This window comes from Castor canadensis, chromosome 10 (assembly GCF_047511655.1).
Source record: "Castor canadensis chromosome 10, mCasCan1.hap1v2, whole genome shotgun sequence".
NCBI lineage: Eukaryota > Metazoa > Chordata > Mammalia > Rodentia > Castoridae > Castor > Castor canadensis.
The window spans coordinates 69,708,153-69,727,729 of record NC_133395.1 but is presented as its reverse complement, the minus strand read 5'-3'; the positions used below and the strand labels follow the sequence as shown (position 1 = coordinate 69,727,729).

Below are 19,577 nucleotides of genomic sequence, written 5' to 3'. Positions count from 1 at the left end.
TAAGGGGCCCAATGTTCAGCCTTCACCCTCCAGGCTGCCATCCTACTGCACCCTTAGCCCACCACCCACTTGCAGCTGCACAGGACCCTTCCTTCAGCACACTTATACTGGTACGACCTGCTTAAGTAGCTAGAACTGGCTCGCTTGTTCCACTCCATCTCATCCCCTCCCCCCCAAGCAAGTAACTTTTCTTTTTAACTGGCGTATATTAAATTACACATAGTAAGGGGTTCCATCATGACACGTCCCATATATCCATATAATGTACTTCGATCCTGTTTACGCCCTCTTTCTCTTTCTTTTATCCTCTCTTCCACGCTTTCTCCCTCCCCCTTTCACCTCCCTGGTAGCCCCCCTTTTGCTTTTATGACCTTGGTTGTCTGCATTCCATTTCTAACACCTTTGCTTAGAATTTCCTTCGTTCTCATCACAGATATCTTTTGGGCTCCAGGCCAGATTCTACTTAGCATCCTGCTAGAGTGGTCATCCTAAGGGGACAGACCATAACCATCACCCTTTGCTAAAATCCTCAGTGGCTCCACAAGAGTTCAGGTTGCCATTCAAGTTCCATGGCATGAACTCTCAGCCCTTACCTACTAGCTTTCATCTCTTGTCTTTTACTCCTCGTGTGTCCTGAGAGCTACCATATGAAAGTATTTGCAATTCTATAAATTGGCTGGACTTTCCGGTAATGGCAGTCTCTGTCCCTACTATTCCCTCTGCGTGAAACATCCTTCCCTGACTTCTAAACTAAACCAACAGAGACTTTTTTTTGAAAGCTCAACTTAGCTATCACCTTTTTTTGTGTGTGTGGCGGGGGGTGGGGGGGACAGGACTGAGGGTTGAACTAGGGCTTTGCACTTGCAAAACAGGTGCTCTACCACTTGAGCCACACCTCTAGTCCATTTTGCTCTGGTAAAGACCCAAAGGAGAAAGGTCTCACGAACTATTTGCCTGGCTGGCCTCGAACTGTGATCCTCCTGATCAAAGTCTCCCAGGTAGCTAGGATTACAGATAGGAGACACTGCAGCCCAGCAACTATCATCTTATTAAGGAAGCCTTCTCTGCTCCCTCATTTCCTCAGATAACGTTCCTAGTATGCTCTGTTATTTTCTATCACGACATTTACTGAAACACAATTTTTTATTTAATAGATTATTTAGAAGTCTCTCTGAACACTAAACTGACTTCCTTTGAAGACAGTTATTTTTTTATCTCAGCTCTCCAGTCATACCACAGCATATAATACTCAGATACTTGTTGAATGACTAAATGATGGAATGAGAGACATCTATTTAGTTGCCAGATTTGCTAGTTTGATTTAGACTTTTAGCAATATTACCAAAAATTATAAAATTCATGAATGCAATTTCTTCCCACAAGGGAATAATGCTTTAAAATTATTATTATTAAAAAGGCTGCATCAATATTCACCTTCTCAACTTTTCTTTACTTGAATGAAGAAGAGAAATCTTTTTGCCTTTATCAAAATCTGACACTGGGGCCTTTAATTCAAGTCCAGTGTCATTTCTCAGAGATTCAGAGCTGAAACAAGAGAATATCATACACATATTAAAGGAGGAAAATTGTTAGACAATGTTCAACAATGAGCACCAATTCACAAATCAAATGATGCTTCTGTAAGTCTTTTGCTTCATACAGAGGGGCAATAAATATCAAACCACTTTGTATTGGTACCGAGAGACTTTTTTTCAAAATTTGAAAAGAATGTATTAAAATCATAAATTCAGTGATTGATCAAAATTCTAAAAAACACTGATAAAATGTAAGACATAATCAGGACTGAAGCATTCTGATCTCATTGGTTGTGACTATTCCAGATGATTCCCAAGTGACAATGATTTGACTTAAAGTTTTTTGACTTTCAATGGTGTGAAGGTGCATCTGTACCTCCATGCTGCTTTCCACTGTTAGCAGTTTTCAAGGGTTTCATAACTTGTTATAAAAGAGGTCTTGGGTTAGATGGTTCTCTCCAACTGTAAGCTAACGTAAGTTTTCTGACCATGTTTAAGATAGCCTAACTGAGCTATGACGTTCGGTAGGTTAGGTAGATTAACTGTTTTAAAATTTGTCATTTGATGGACACTTTCTGGCTTTATTATTTTTCTAGAACTTCTTCAGAGTTTTTCATTGATTTAAAAATATTAACTTAAGAAACTTTCAAACAAATCCTATTTCCTTTATCTAAAGAGACATAACTTGATTTGAAGATTTATCTTTACTTATAGTGTTAGGATTTTGAAGAAAGAAAAAAAAAATCAAAATGAGTAGAAACTGAAAAATGTTTGCAAGTAATACAAGAAAATCATGAGACATTCCATCACCCTTCCCAAGCTCAGTTCCCAGATCCAGTAAAGCTCTTGAGGTTAAAATGCTAAATAAGATCCACAAAGCTGATGCTGTCTCTGATTACTTACGAGCTCATCTTTGGTTTAACCACACTTCACTGGTTGCCAGGTCTTTTCCTATTCAAAATAGTAGATGGCTGCATTCTACAAATTCCAGAAGTGACTGACTTAAAATTGCCACCATCCATAGCACCCATGGCCTCAGCACCTATGCCCATTTTGTGCAATCCCAGGCTTTGTTTAAAGTCCCATGTTAATCAGCTTAAAGTGAAGGGTGAAATTTAGAAAAACTGAACTTTTATAGGCATCAATGTTAGCACGAGAAGGGTTTGGCTCCAGTTCAACTGTCTAAAGCAGGTTCTAATATTGCTGAGGAAGAGAGACAGACATTGAGACACAGACAGACACATTGAGATTTGCCTCATCTACTTAAAAGGTTATACTAAAAACGACATGAGGTGTGTAAAAGAATCTCTACATCATTTTGTAAGGGAGCTGTCAATTACTGAGGTGGTGAATTCATGAGTTGCAAAAGACCAGAGGGAGAAAGACAGGTGGTAAGAGGAAAATGGGTAAGTCTGCTGCTCTTTTCTGCTTAACTATTGGGAAACCAAATTTTTGTTTCAAGAAAAAATTCTACTGTTTTTAAACAGTTTGAATATCAGTATTACTACTTAACATTGATTAGTAATAACCCAGACTCTAACACTAGTAAAGTTCCCCATCGGAGAACTTACCACCTTTCAACTGGATCTGCTCCCCTGTGGTCAACAGTATTTGTTTATAAAGCATTTTCTCAAATCAAGTTAAATACTTTTGCAGCAGGCACACATGGTGCCCTCTCAGGACACCAACATGCAGAAAGGTTTGCTTCCCTCTTCCACAAAAGAACCACTCTCATTAGCATCACCTTCAAAACTTAAGGAAGCATACTATAAGCAATGAGTTCTCCAGAATTCTTTAGTAATGTGAAAAAGTCCAAAAAAAAAAAAAAAAAAAACTAACCAAGTAAATAGATCAGTAGGAAAATATCCCAGGTGTTCACTGCAGGAGCTCTGCAGAGGCAATCCAGGTTCTTCCGGCCTCGCAGCACTCTCATTCTTAACTGAAAGTTGTGAAAGAGGCCCATTTTAATTCTAAAACCACTAATAATGATTTTACAAAGCAGTATTTTAAAAATAGAAATCAACTTATAGATTTCAGTCTGTGAAGCATAAAACCACTCAGGTTAGAAAGCAAAATTACTATGTGTTGTTTACCCCAGGATATACTCTTTTTTACCAGATTCTAGTACTAAGCAATAGGTATACTTAAAACACATTCGGCTGAGTTTATTTTATCACGTTCCTATTTATAGGTAAATGTCAAAAGGCAGAAAATATGTGTGAGTCTTCAACAAGCAGCTGCATTGTCAAAATATGACCTCTGAAAATTTTTTTGCAGCTGCTCATCCTTGGAGCAAAGATGAGACAACTGGAAGCAGACGACACAGTTGACCAATAGAAGGGTGATGGACAGAGGAAAAGCAGCTGCTCTATTTCCACTGAGAACCAGATAAGTACATTTTGTAAAAGAGACCTTGGCCGCCATGCTTAGCCAGTGACTACTCTGAAACTGCAAGGGCTGGGAGCTGAGGGAGAAAGGGGAGGTTACAAAGCAGACTTCCTAACCTTGATATTTAAAAATAACATCTTAAAAAGGCAGGTGTATTGAATCTTCTCTGTTGTTTTTTAAGACAGGGTCTCTCACTATGTAGCCCAGCTAGTCTTGAACACTGGATCCTCCTGACTTGGCCTTCCTAGTGCTGGGATTATAGGTGGCATGGATTATGGGATTATAACAGGCATGTATTGAATCTTGACTCATCTGAAATATGACCTTATACAAAATAATCCATGAAAATATTTTCAGGAATATTTTAAGAAAAATATCTTAATTTTAACTGTAAAGATGTTTTCAGCCTATTGAAGTACAATTGAGAATTCAAAATTATATATATCTAGGATGACAACTGGAGTTGGTATACATATACATTGTTAAATAATTACCTCAATTAGGTTAGTTACCTCTGAGGAGGTGATCACTCACATAGTTACTTATTTTATTCCCTTTTTTGTGCATGTGATAAAAATACTCACGATGCATCATCTTAGTAAATTTCAAGTGTTCGGTACAGTATGATTAATAATAGTCACCAAGCTGCTCATCAGATCTGCAGACCTTATTCATCTCAGATGGCTAAAACTTTGCACCCCGTGACCAACATCTGTCCATCTGATATCATCTTAGTTCCAAAAGATTCCTCAGGTAGGATCCCAGGCCTACAACAACCAAATACAGTCACTGACCGACATTAATTCCTGTATTTCATTTCAGAACTTGGAGCCTGCTATCTTTTTTACAAGCAAAGCTAATTTAATTAGCGTTTAGATGTTAGCAATACACATAACACAACAGGTAAAGAGATCAGAAATGTAAGGTCTAATTGAAGCACTGACACTAATTCTCTGTTCTAACAATCTAGAAGAGAAAGGATAATCACTCTATTCATTTGAAGAGGTAAAATAATTAATGTGCAAGTGTTTTGCAAAGAAGAACGGACTATTCAGCTCCATGTGAATGCCCCTGGTTTTTGGACATTCATACGATGACAAAGCATGATTAATTCCATTTTAATGACAGAAATGATGGTAGCTAGGCCATCAGGAAAAAAAAAAAGAAAAAAGAAAAATGAAAAGAAAAACAATCTTGATACCAAGAAATAAAAAAAAAAAAAAACAAGAAATTCTGTGCCTACTACACACCACATTATACATTTTAAACCTCTGAAGATTCCATTTTTTCTCTCAGATAAAGAACATACATATTTTCTTTTTTATACTTATTTTCTTCTATGATTAAAAAGATTACATGTTCTTTAGAGTACATAATAAACAGTTAATCCTCAGCAAATAAAAGGTATAAGTGGGAAACCAATTTTAAAATGTATAAACATGGTCTTCATAGAATGTCAATGAGAATTTTTAAACCTTTGAAAATTTATTTTTCACTCACCAGTATTTGTGAAACATGTTCTCCAGTACTTTACCACAATATTCATTTTTTCCATTGTCAGTGGTTCAGTTAAAGTAACATCAGCTCCATGCCCTGAAATACAACCTAAGAATCTTTGGATTAAATATTGAATTTATGACTTCTAGTTGAAAAAAAAAAACAGACGCCATATCCAGCAGGCACATACCTTTAAAATTTTCAGGGATTATAAAAACAAACAGCAAATGTGTATTTTTCTTCTTGCTGAATCTGAGAAAGGAAAGAATACTATAATGAAGCAAAATCATCATTCAAAAAATCAGGACCCAAGAGCCTAACTTATAGGAACTAAACTATAGTGATTTTCTTTATTTCTTTAAAATTTACAATGATTTCATGAATATGGAAATTTAGTAAATCAGTGAGAGAAGAGATGGACCACTTTTACTTAAAAGAAAAAGAAAAATCTTATCCAAACTTTTGGGTTGCTTATTAGTTTATAATAAGTTTGGAGAAAAGAGGAACATTTTTAAGAACACTATATGGATGAAATCAGCAAAATCTAGAATTTGGGAAATTATTTAAGCCTAATGAACCTTTTAAATGTGTATGCATGTACATATATATATGTGTGTGTATATATATATATATATATATATATATATATATAAAGAGTAATACAAAAAGCAAAATATAGAAGAGAGAGTTGAATATTGATTTATATAAACAGTTTTGTTTTTTTAAATCATCAGCAGGAAAAATTGAAGTGTTAGTTAATTTGACAACATTAAGGAATTATTCGTTTTTAGGTGATATTGGCATTGAGGTTTTTTTTATTTCCTTTCTTAGGTGCTTGCTGAACTATTTATGTATGAAACAAAATAATGTCAGATTTGCTTTAAAATAATCCACCCATTGGCAGAGCATTTGGTGAGAGAGCAGAGATGAAATAAGACCAACCAGGCATTGTGATATCTGTTAATGTTGCATTCGAGGACGTGGAAGCTCATTATTCTGTTCTGTTCTCTCTACTTTTATATGCTCGAAATCTTTCAAAATAAAACTTTAAAAAATTGTGGTGTTATAGTTAACTAAACATCAGGAGTACGGTAAGTAAGCTGAGCTTCTGCATTTACTAAAATGAAATGATTTTCAAAGGCACTATTGCTGTAAACCAAAGTTTAAAAGAAAGAATTTAAAGTGCCTAAGAAAAATAAACTACTCTTAAATACTTAAAAGTATTACTTATTAGTATATTGTTATACGCGGTTATTATTTGTTCATTAAAACCAAAATTGGAAAAACTCTTACACTGTGCTGGGCTGTACAGTAAGCAGACAAAGGCCCTGATCTCATGATGTGCACAGTTTCTTGGGGAGGACAGACATTAAGCAAATCACTGAAAATAATTAAGTGACCCAAAATGTGCCCAGCGCTATGAAGAAAAGCTAGAGTCCACATGCTGTCCTCTCCCCCACACCAGCTCTACAGACTCAGGGAGCTTCTAGGCAGACAGTCCTAGGAGTTAGTTACAGAAAAGGTGGCGAACAGGGAAGGGCTGGAAAGCAGACATACAGCAAAGAATGTTCTGGACAAAGACAGCAGAACCTAAAAATTAATCATTTCTACCTGGGAAGTTTGAGAAAGTAAAGAAAATCTACGATGGCCCTAGCACAAAAGACCTGAGGGAGAGAAAAATGAGATGAGCCAGAGAGGTAGAAAGGGACGGGCTCTGATCCTTTTAGGCCAAAGGAAAGGTTTGGTGTTTAAAATGGGCAACAGGAAGCTATTTTTGTTTTAGAAAGACCACTCTGCCTGTGTTAGAATGGATTGAGAAACAGGATTTTTGCTAAAATGTGACATTCCCCTAGTTGAGGTCTGTTTGGTCTTAATTCTGTTCTGTTAATTCTGAGGAGTCTGGGCTGGAAAGAAGAAAGGAAAGAATACATGGTTTCTATGAAAAGGAGGCTTCTGTGGATGGAGGCGAGGACTGGACTGGCCTCCTGAATGTGGAGGTAGGAAGGGCACATCAGTATATTGGTGTGGAGGGCATGGTGGCCCAGTGGCACTGGGAGTGACAGAATGACCCCTGACACAATGTAGGCATTTCATGTATTTTTAAGTGATAAGAAAATGTGGACTATAATGGAGGCATAAACAACAGGATGAGGAAAGAAGAAAACGGGAAAAGGGACTTGAACAGACCACACCACTGAGAAAAAAGGACTGGGTAGCTTAGTTAAAAATTAAAAAAAAAAAACTTTAGAGATTCACTGAAAGTAAACTGGAAGTCAAAATACTCTAGAATTAGAGAATTGAAAATTCAGATTCTTTACTTTTAGAAATTACCCTATGCTTATTTTTGGAAAATCACATAAATTGATTTTAACGACACCAAAGTATGTAAGACTTAAATATGGATCTGCATGCTGTAATGACTTGTAGTTTTAAATCAGAGCTGTAATTCCTGGACCTTTGCCATCAGCACAGGTCACTGACCAACCCAAACACTTGACTACCAGTGAAACCCTAACTTGTAGAGCTGCACAGGTTCCCAGAAACCAGCACCCTGCTGCTAAGCCCAGCTTCTCATTCACTTTCTGCACACATTAACAAGCAAAAAGTTTCTAGTTTCCAGGGTCACCAAGAAAGAGTTCTCTAATGAACAAATGTTTCTTAAAACAAAACTAAGCAAAACACAAAAATAATATTTTAAAAAATCTCTAATCTACTCCAACTAAAGTGCTTTCAGCACTTTAAAATTTCAGGCAAAGATCTTATGAGTGCTTCTCCATCCAATGACCCTGTGTTTTAGAATCAACTGAGGACAATTCATTTCTCCTCATGTTTCACAGATTATACTGCTTAAGTGTCATTACGGCCCACGCATAAGACTGGAAACTGATACGCTATCTTACATTCCTATGCTTGCCTGTGGCACTCTACATGACTGGTACCAGACATAAACTCAAACTGCAGCATGCCTAGTCTCGGTCCTATCCCCCTCCCATGCCCAGGTCTAGCCCCCAGTAGCTAGAAAACAAAACAAAACAAAACAAAACAAAAAATCATACAAAAGTGTGTGAGCTGAGTTCAGGAAAGCCCTGGCCTCTGAAAGCCATCATCTAAGAAAGCTAAAAGGTCTTGGATGTCTCTACGAGACTGGCAGCAATTTTCTAAACTCATGTTGCTTAGAACCACAAAGACTTCAGGGGACAAAGGCCAATGCCATATTAGGGTGTGGCCTTCTTGAAGACAGTCTTCCATCAGGCAGTCTGAGACCAAATGTAGCCAGACCAACAGGCCTGGCCCATTTGAGACTTACAACAAATGAGGTTCTTTTCTAACTGTTTAACTAAAATAATCATTTCCACTAAATTGAGACTTATATGAATATGAGAACATGAAGTTCACTTGCCACTAATAGGGCACCTGTGATGAAATGCAATAATACCCTGCAATTTATTCTGGTCTGTAGTGAAGATCAGTGTGCCCTGCTCCCACTGTGCTAGTTCACAAAATAGCTGCACTTACAAAACACAGGTGCTAAAAGTGGTGAAGATCTAGAATTTTCCTCAGTTCCTACTCATATCTATCACCAGTTTATAGGACAAAGTTTTTAGTAAAACTGCAGTCATTGTGTTTCTTAACAACAAGGACACAGAGTGAGAAATGCATCGCTAGGTGATTGCATCGATGTGCAAACATCAGAGTGTGTACTTACACAAACCTAAGTGGAGTAGGTTAATCACTTGAGGTGGCCTCTTGGTACAATCAGGAGACATGGTAAACACAAGCTGCATGGGGCTGTTGCTGGCATTAGATAGGAACGGTTTTTTTGTTTTTGTTTGGGGTTTTTTTTTTTTTTTGGTTGTTCTGGTGCTTGAACTCACGCTTACAAGGTAGGTGTTCTACCACTTGAGCCACACCTCCAGCCCTGGATTATTATTTTAAAGTACTGTTTATTTGTTTTGTTCTGTTTTTTTATAAGTAGGAAGATTCCCCTCTAAACTAACTATAGATACAGCCAGGTACCTGGCTGATAAGATTTGCCGAGTTGCACTGTTCAACCAAGGATGTTTGGAGTTGGAGACAGAAAAAGACAACTTGTTAGATCCTTGTGATTCACAATAGTGGGTTTTCACAGTGAAGTGATAAGCTGACTGATCAGACAATTGAAACAACATGGGGAAAAATGAATTTAGATCCAAAGTAGATTCACAGATTGAGAAGCTGAAACCACATTTTGCATTCCTTTCCTGTTACTGAACAGCTCTGAGCTCATGAGAATTACGGAATTTTAGAAACTGTACAGTCACATCATAAAAACAAAAACTATGGTTCCAGAGAGGATGTATACCTTATGGATGAATGTGAAACATATTTTCATTTTGTGCCTGCCTTTGGGAGATAAAGTGTCAGGATGCGTCTGAATTACCGAGTACCTGCCCTTTTGAGTGTGGCTTAATTTTGACAACTAATGTAAGCCAAGAGTGAAATATCCTGGAATTGTGATTATTTTAAAATATGTTACCACTGGGTAATGTTTGAGTTCATCAGGTTCAACAAAAACACATTCTTTATCAATTTCTGCTGACAGGGAAACAAACACATTCTTCGAATGCACTCATGGAGTATAAAGTTAGGAAGTACTATCAGGAACGTTAACCTATTCCTGGAGCCATGTCATTGCCGTAATTCTTGAGAATGTGTCTGTAAAGTACCAATATTTTTATTAATTTAAAGTTGATCAATGTTTAATATCAAGCTTTAAACATAGTTCTTCTGTAATAGTAAATTTTAGAATCTTGTAAGCAGACTAAAACCAATCTAAACTACAGCTAAACTTCATTCGTATTTTCAATAAAAATCTCTAAGCCTTATACATACATAGATTTGTGATTACATGTTCTAATACTGCAAATAAATAAGGACACTTTTACTCTCTACTAAGTTTCTCATTTCCTGGCAGGGGATATAATGTATCCAAAGAGAGAAGAGTAAGGGAAACAGTTATACATTTTCCTGGACCAATCTGGATTTTGAGGCGCTACAAGACAATAACAAATTATCTAAGGGGGAAAACCAACAATAAAACAAAAGGAAAGCTAAACCAGATTCTTCATTTAGGGTTAGTGATTATGTTAGTCAAAGCTCAAAAGACATTGCATTTTAGGAAAGATGAAATTTTAAATGCCTTATAAATGAGGCAGTATGTATACAGGACTCATGATCCTAAGAAAAACTGGGGGTTAAAAATAATAAACATCCTCTAAAAGGATTTAAATAATTCATAAAACATAAACTCATACAGTTCTGAGGGCAAGAAAGGAAACTGTAGAGACATTCCTGTCCTCTGAGGCCAGCATCACAAAAGCAAAGTTTCCACAAAGAAAACATCCCTTTATTACACAGGAATACAAAGGCTAGACCTCATTATCTGCCCGAGAATGCCATCTACCCTCATTCATCCATATGTTCATTTAGGCCCAAAGCAAGTTAGACAAACCGGCTGTTAAGATCCGCGCCTGGAATTGGGAATGGTGTAACAGAGACAAGAAAGACCAGCCCAGGAGCATGCTGCAAATTATCCTTTTCTTCATTTGCAATGAACACTTTACAGCAAATCATGCATGCATACTTGTGCACTTAATACCTACAACTGCCTTCTTTTGTCTATGAAATCTTAAACTATGGGCTGAGGTACAGCTACAGAGTGCTTGCCTAGCATACAGGAGGCCCTGGCTTTGATCCCTAGGGCCATGACATAGAGAGGGAGAGGGATGGGGGTAGGGAAGGAAAAGGAAGAAGGAGAGGGAGAAGAAGAGGGAGAAGAAGAGGGAGAGAGAGAGAAGAAAAAAGAAATGAAGTAATCTTACTACAGTCTTCATGGCTACTGAGAGTAATGAAAGCGGCAGTGGGGAGAACCTACAGAGGTAAGTATATCAGTTCTGAGAGGCAGAAAGGGAATTTCAGGAAATTCTCTCCGTTAATCTCCCAGATTTTAATAACTGCAACTAAACACAAATCTTGTTCTTAAACACAACCTTAAAATGTAATTTCAATACTGAGCAAGTGTAAAGCCTTGCTCCATTCATTCAGGAGGGAGGACTAAGGCCAGCTATACTGATTTGTTTATTGTCCTTCCAAAACCATGTATGTGTTTGGTTTATACTACACTTGGCACTTACTGAATCTCAAGGGTATAAAAGTGGTAGCTTCAATATAAAAGTCAAATAATTACATATATTTAGAAATAATTAAAAGAAAAGTAAGGTGTTCTAGCTGAGTTTTGTGTCAAAATTAGGGATGACAAAACCCTGCAATACCCACCTCATAGAGTTGTTGTAAAAGCAGAAATACTATATGAGCTGGGCACTGGTGGCACATGCCTGTAATCCTAGCTACTTGGGAGGCAGACATCAGGAGGACCGCAGTTAAAGGACAGCCTAGGCAAACAGTTCAAGAGATCATGTCTTGAAAGTACCCAACACAAAAAAGTGCAGGCAGAGTGGCTCAAGTGGTAGAGTGTCTGCTAGCAAGCATGAGGCCCAGAGTTCAAACCCCAGTAATACACACACACCCTATGAGATATTTCTGATAAGTCCTCAAGCAAAGAAGCTCTAGCTGTAACAGCTATTTTTAAGGGTGCATAATAAAATAGAAATATGCTTAGGAGGATAGTTCACAACATGGTTTCAAGTAAGATCCCCTTTGAGGAAGATGGTTTTCCTTGTTTATCTAGAGTTCATATTCCCAGTACAAAGCCAAAATAAATGCACAAAAGGCCAAGGGTGGAGTTCAATGGCAGAGCACTAGCCTACCATGTGAGATGCCCTGGGTCCCATCCCAAGCGGGGTGCGGGTTGGGGTCGGGGAGCTGAAGTGGAGGAGTTGGGGAGGGGGTGGAGAAATGCAGAAGATCAGCTGTTCTAAGAAACCTTAGGAACATGCCTATCTCTGTCTGTTTTTCCCTAATAAATGACTTAATAGCTTGGGCTTCATCCCATTTCAACCCTTCTCTTCCCCTCACATAATTTGCTCATTCCTGTTTATTTGGGTATCACAATATTACCTCTAAACTTTCCCTTTTAGTCTTTCATATATTAAAATATTCTCCACAATTCCACTTTCTCTATCAGGTCTGTTCACAGAATGAAAACAAATCTGTTTTAATCTAACCCTGTAGAAACATATCCTTGGGTGGCTCAAAACCCTATATAGTCCAACAGAAAGGACTCTAACCCTCTACCACTGGACTCCAGTTTCCAGGAGCCCAGTGGGCTAGAAAGAAGCCTAAGGTGAGCTCTAAGGTGAAATAGGAATGCTGGAGTGGTAGGGCCTGGACTCTATGGAACCAGAGAGCCTCAGGGCTCCAAGAGACAGCTTCAGTCCACAGACAACAGGGCACAGAGCTGAGAATGCTTGCTTGCTTTGATACTGCCATAACAATTAATGAACTCTGAAAAGATATGCCATTTTATAATGATACAGTCATTTAAAAGTATACCTATGGGATACTTTTATATAACAAATCAATTTCTGTGACCAATCGATTCTTATATTTCCACCCATATCTATTACTTCTCAAGTTAAAATGACAATTCTTATAACGGTCTGTCACACTGATAACAAAACAGGTACATAGATCCTGCCCATAAAGATATGCTTCATTTAAAAAAATGAAGGCAGAAATAAATTATCTTTTAAGGATTTTAAAAATAGGAATAGGTGCTTAAAAAACTATTCTAAAGATACAGAGTCAAGGTTTTAAACTTTACCTAATTGACTTGACAGCTTCCAGCTCCTCGGCAGTTAGGAGTGAAGTCATCTTCAGGAAAACTATGTCGAACATGCAATCATCCAAAAGTGTGGCTGCATCATTAACATCACTAAGGGTGATAGTTAGGTCTGCTATATTTGAAAAGAATTTCTGTACAGTATCAGCCAGGTAGTGAACAGCAACATCTCCAACTAATAAGAGGTCTAGTTTTGCCTGAAAGAAGAAAAGAAGCAAAAGCACCACATAATTATTATCTGAGCATGGAGAAGATGTCACATATGAAAGGTTAAAATAAACCATGATGAAAAATAACACAAAGACTACCCTACAGTGGAGTGGACAGTCTACTATAAGTACTTCAGGGGCAGGAACTATTAATTCCATGTCCTCAATAGGTGGAACAGTGAATGGATTTCATGTTGCCTATGAATACTCTTCTACTGTGGTTTTCCTACAAATTTCTCCAATCCTCTTAGCAATAAGTGACATTCTTATGAAACAGTTTCCCAAACACCCTGACCTGCCAGAAAATCTGTTTCTTGCTAAGAAAACCAAAACTGGGGACCCTCTTACACAATTTATTTTGATGAAATAGTTTTCAGACAACAGATAAAGATCTAAATTCCTAAATCCTGAGCAACGCTCAAAGTCTTTCAAATAGAAAGTACATGTTATTTAAATCCCAGTATTAGGAACCAAAACGCTCTTTATTTCCATTTGGAGGGATTTTCCAGTACAATTATGAAAAATCGAATTTCCATTTTCACCTTTTATTTCTCTATGTTTTACTCTATACAGCAGTGAACACAATCCACTGAAAATGCCCAAGGATCAAGATACTTGAGTTACTACAAATAATTAGAAGATAATCGGAATTGCCAGACCAGAGACAGATCCACATAAGAAAACAGAATTGGGAGGTGATGAGAGCTGAAGGCGAAAGAGGTGGGTAGAGAGGTTGGAAATCCTTGTACAAAGAAAAAGGCAGCCAGCCGAAGACACAGCTCTTCAGGGCAGGATGATGGTGTAGGTGGTTCCCACCCCATGTGGCTTCCCCATCTTTAGCCTAGTTTCCCAAGGGCTACAGGAAAGAACAGGTGAGGGCTAAAAAACTAGGTAAGAGTAAAAAAAAGCAAAGCTTCTGCATTTTATCTGCCAGTCTCCTAGTTTTCTTCCACCTTTTATTTTTAAAGTAAATCTTCCTTTATTATCTCTTCATATCCTAATCCAATCCCTTCTTTAAGTAACAAATTGATGTCTGTCCTTCCAAATTTTATGTCGAACATATCAGTATAATATACTCATAGCCAGCATTTTTTCCATAAATGAGGTATTACATTTTTTCATTTAACAATATAGTTTAACAATTCCTGAAGAATTCTGGTTCACTGAGAGCATTCTCATTTGTCAGGATGTTACAGATTTTCTGAAAAAACAAAAACAAAAAAAACCAAACATGTTTTCTATCTTGTTGGGATCTGGGGTAGATCTGTTCATCTGTATATTGATCCAGTCTTCCTCATTTCCAATGATAATAATTGAACAATTCTTGTGATGTTGCATTTTGATGTCATTACAACACTGAAATGAACACTTCTATTACACATTTATTCAAATAAGCACATATCCTAGAACCAAAACTATAAGATCAGAAAGTTTTTGCCTTTTCAACTTAGATACTGACAGATTTTTCTCTCCAAAAGATACAAAAATGTATCTCCCTACAAATAGTATATATAAGTACTCATTTTCCCAAACTCTTCATACAACTGATTATTCTTAAACTTTTTGTAATTTTTGCCAATATTGTGAGAAAAATTACCAATTCTCCTTTTGATTGGCATTTTTCTAATTAATGCTGAGTACCTTTCATTTTAGTGGCAATTTGCATTTCTATTTATTGCATAGTATTCTATTTATTATGCATGCTCATTTTATCATGCATACCTTTGTGCACCTGCCTATTGTGGCTCGTCTTTTTCTTATCACTCTATCAGAATTTACATATTCTGAATGTTAGCTATTTTTTCCAACTTCTCTGCTAAGTCTTTAAATTTAAGGTCCCTTGCCACTTATAAGCATTTCATATTTGGTAACAAATGTACCATTTCCATTATGTGAATTTTGTCTTGGTTTCAAAGTCATCTCTGTTTATGTTAAAATGGGCTTTGATGGTGTATTCTAGTATGTTTATGGGGGGTGCATTTAACTTCTTATCCCATATGGAATTTATTTGGTGATTAACACAAGGTAGATACCTGATTTCATCCTTCATAAATACAGAGCGAATTGCCCCAAGCATTCTTGGACAAGCTGAATTTCTCTCAGCATCTTTAAATGCTACCTTTGTATTGAACTGAACTGTGTAAGCTTTTTTGACATTCATTCTGACCCGTTGATCTTTTTGCCTATTTTTGGATTCATGCCACACTTTACTTACTAGTTACTTATAGTATGTTTTGTTATTTAATTAAAAAATATATAATTTTATTATGTTTTAATTTGGTACTAATTTTTCCACAATTTCTCTTTCAACATAACTGCAGCATCAGCTTGTCAAGGAAGCTTGTTAACATTTTGATTATGTTTGCATTTATTTTAAAAAAGTTAATTAGGAAACATCTTGTATTAAATCTCCCCATTGAGAAGTGGGGGATGCTCAGAGAATTTGGGTCATTTTTATAGTTACTTTATATAGATTTTCCATGTGTCCTTATATATTTATTCCTAGATAGTTAAACACTTAGAGGTCATTGTAAAGGAGGTATCTTATTACAGTCCCTACATTTTCTCAACACAGAGATGCACAATTGATTTCTGTGTGAGGAACTTGCTTCAAGTGTTTTATGGTACTTTCCATTTAGTTCCAATATATTTTTTGTATGATGTAGACAATCATACAAGCTTCAAAAAAAAAAACCATTTTTGTCTCTTTTCAGAATTCATGCTTTTTATTTGATTTTTAAAGCACTGGCTTTAAAACACATGCAAGCATAGTCAGAACTTTAACAGGATTCCTTGACAAGTTGATGCTAAAATTCTGTTGGAAGAGAGATCAGGAGGACTGTGCTTGAAGGCCAGCTCCAGCAAAAAGTTAGCAAGATGTAGGAGGCATAAATAGTTGGATCAACAGTGTCCAGGCCAGCCCAGGTCAAAAAAATGTGAGACCCTATTTGAAAAATACCTAAAGCAAAAATGGCTGCAAATACAAGGCCCTGATTTCAAACTCTAGTACCACTAAAAAAAAAAAAAGAACCTAATTGAAAAATAACAAGAAGGAAACTATATATTCTGTCAATACCCAAAACAGTGGTGAACAGCAGAAATGACAGTGAATGTTCTTGCTTTGTTTCTGATTTTTGAGGGAATATTTGAGTATTTTAAATCACTAACTGTGATACTTACTGAAGGTTTCTAGTCAATCCTTAATCAAATGTAAAGGTTCCTTCTATATGAAGGTTAAGAATTTTTTTTCTGGCACTGGGATTTAAACTCAGGGCCTCACACTTGCTAGGCCAGGGCTCTACCATGTGACCCACTCCACCAGTCCAAAGGTTAACTATTTTAAATCAGAAATGGGTGCTGAAATTTATTATACATAAATGTGACTGCACTATTGTTTTTCATCCTTTAATCTGTTAGAGTAAATTACATTAACAGATTTCCAAATGCCCAGCCATCACTGCACTGCTATGATAAACCAAATTCATAATGTGTTGTGGGTTCAGTTCATCCACTGTTAGAGTTTTAACTTTGTGTTCACAAGTGAAACGGACAATGTCCCTTTATTATATTGCCTTATCTGATTTGGGTATCAGGGTTATATACCAACCTCTATGAATGAAGTGTAAAGCTTTAATATTATTTTATAGTCTCAAATATTTTTAAAAACATAGAAATCATCTGTTCTTTGATGATGATTATTTAAAACAAGCCAATAAAATCTGGTCCTAAAGACATTTATAGAGGTGGGTTTAGACTACCTTTTACAGTTCCCAGGTAATCACTATTTTTTCAACCTTTCTTAAGTGAATTTTGCTCATGTATATTAAAAAAAATCCATTTCATCTACATTTTTAAATGTTTGAATTTAAAAATATATACTATTTATTATAGGGTTCATCTTGCTCTGTTTCCTATTAAAATTAATACTTAATCTTCTCCATCTTTTTTCTCGTAATGTTTTACAGACTACAGAATTGTGTAGTCCAATATAATAGACATACATAGCTATTTAAACTCTTGTTAAAGTTTGAAATTCAGTGCAGTTGCACTAATCTGTTTCAAGTGTTCAATATCCACAGGCAAGTGGCTGCCATAACTTTACACGGCACAATTATAGAATATTTTCATCACTGAGGAAAGTTCTATTGGAGAGCAGACCACAGGACCTAAATTTCCCTCCAAATGGACCTTCCTGTGTGCCACAGATTTTGATACATAGTGTATTCACATTCACTCATTGCTAGTTTATACTTTAAGTTTATATTCCCATTGCATCCTAAGAGTTATATTCAACTCCTATAGAAAGGTGTCTTTTAATTTTCAAGAGGACAGTATGTTTCATTTAAGATTTGTTTGGTTATTCCCTAGTCATTCATTTCTTCTTTCAGCACACTGTCAACAGTGTGAATGTGTCCTGAATTATGTCTACTTTTTAGAATTTGTTGACATTTTCATCATTGCGAACACACAGTTTTTGTTAATGCTCTGTGGTTATTTGAAAACAATGCCTATCTTCTGTTTGGCACAAAGTTTTTTTATATATCTCTTATAGCAAAGTCTGTTGTTTTCTTACGTTAGGTCTACTTGATCTAAAATTTCCATGTCTGACTATGGCTTTGCCCATTTATCATTTATCAATTTCTCTAACAGGTTCTATTTCTAATCATGGGTCAGGTACACAAAGCCCCATGTTAATTATACATATTTATATAAATATATACTATATAATTTATATCAATAAATTTTATAAATTTATTTTATACTTAATTTACATATATAATTTATATAAATGCATATTAATATATACTACATAATGACCTATGTTTACACAGTACATGTTAAGTGCATATAATTATATATTGATAAACTATATTGAAATATAAATCCTTGTCACTTGTAATGCTTTTTACCTGAAATTTTACTTGTTCAGTTTTTCCTGACTTTTGAGGAGTGACATTAGGGTATTCTATAGAATAGCTCACAACTTTTGGATTTGTCTGCCATTTTCTCATGATTAGACTGGGACTTACAGACTTTTAGGAAGAACAACCAGAGACAAGAAGTACCCTTCTTGTGCTGGTGTCTATCAATGAGTCATCACCAGGGATATTCATTTGGGTTCCTTGGTTTCAGTGGTGTCTATAAGGGCTCTTCACTGGAAAGTCATTGTTTCTCCTTTTCCACACTCTGTTTTCAAAAGGGAGTCAATATGTCCAGTCACACTTCATGGAAGGTGTCTCAAGCTCTACCTCTTTGGAGGAAGGAAAAGAAGCAAACAATTGTGGATATATATTAGAACCTTCAAAGTAATTTGTATCATTTTGGGGTAGTATAATATTGGGGGAGATACTTTGAGGCTGTGCAGATAACCCTTTTTTCCTAAAAGTCACGCCTTCTAATTTAGCATGCATCAGTGGATCTTGCCTACAGATCTATAGGCAAACAAATTACAATTTGTTTCTTTCTGCTTCCTTCATTTCTTTATTACTTGAAATTCTTATGTAAGGAAGATTTGTCCCTTCTCCTTCATTAATTTATTTAGCCAATCACTTATGTCAGTATGAACTTAAGGCTATTTATTTTATCTTTTGGGTTACGATTCAACGCCATAGCTACTTATTTTGTAACTCAAATCACTCCAGTTTGGCTCCTGGGAGCTGTGAAGTGCTTAACTTTTAATAAGTGTATATATCCATTTTCAGCTTAGACACAGAGTTAATCTAAACCTATAGACTCTCTCCAAACAAGGCAGCATTCTGAAAATGTCTTTCTCCAGCTATACTCTATGCATTTATACTGTGAATATTTAGAAATTATAATCATTATTAGATTTTTTTATATGTCTAAATTAACATTTATGTTTAGACTTTGTTTCTCTTTTTCCTACTGCTTCTCGTAAGCTCATGTTTGCTTCTTTCTGGGAAAGAAGTACTGTGTAGGCTTGAAAAATTCTAAAGACTATATGATGGCATCAAAGGAAGTCCTAGCATGTCTGAAAACATCTTCATTGGGCTCTCACAATTCAGTGCTAGTTTTTACCTTGTCAAGGTCAAAATCACTTTGTCTCTGAATTTTGAAGATAATGATCCATTTTCTTATGATATCCAGAGCTGCTGATGAAAAGAGCAAACTGCTTTCTCTTTAGGGGACTTTCTCATCTTTATCCTG

General features: G+C 36.2%; 1 protein-coding gene across 1 annotated transcript in view; it reads right to left on the bottom strand.

Moving 5' to 3' along the window:
• The window catches only part of Sohlh2 (spermatogenesis and oogenesis specific basic helix-loop-helix 2), a 135,473-nt gene that overhangs the window by 35,521 nt on the left and 80,375 nt on the right, over positions 1 to 19,577 (bottom strand). The window contains 5 exon segments of the mRNA XM_074043547.1: positions 1,435 to 1,545; positions 3,375 to 3,474; positions 5,424 to 5,528; positions 5,611 to 5,672; positions 13,183 to 13,397. Of these exon segments, the coding sequence (XP_073899648.1) occupies positions 1,435 to 1,545; positions 3,375 to 3,474; positions 5,424 to 5,528; positions 5,611 to 5,672; positions 13,183 to 13,397 (593 nt within the window).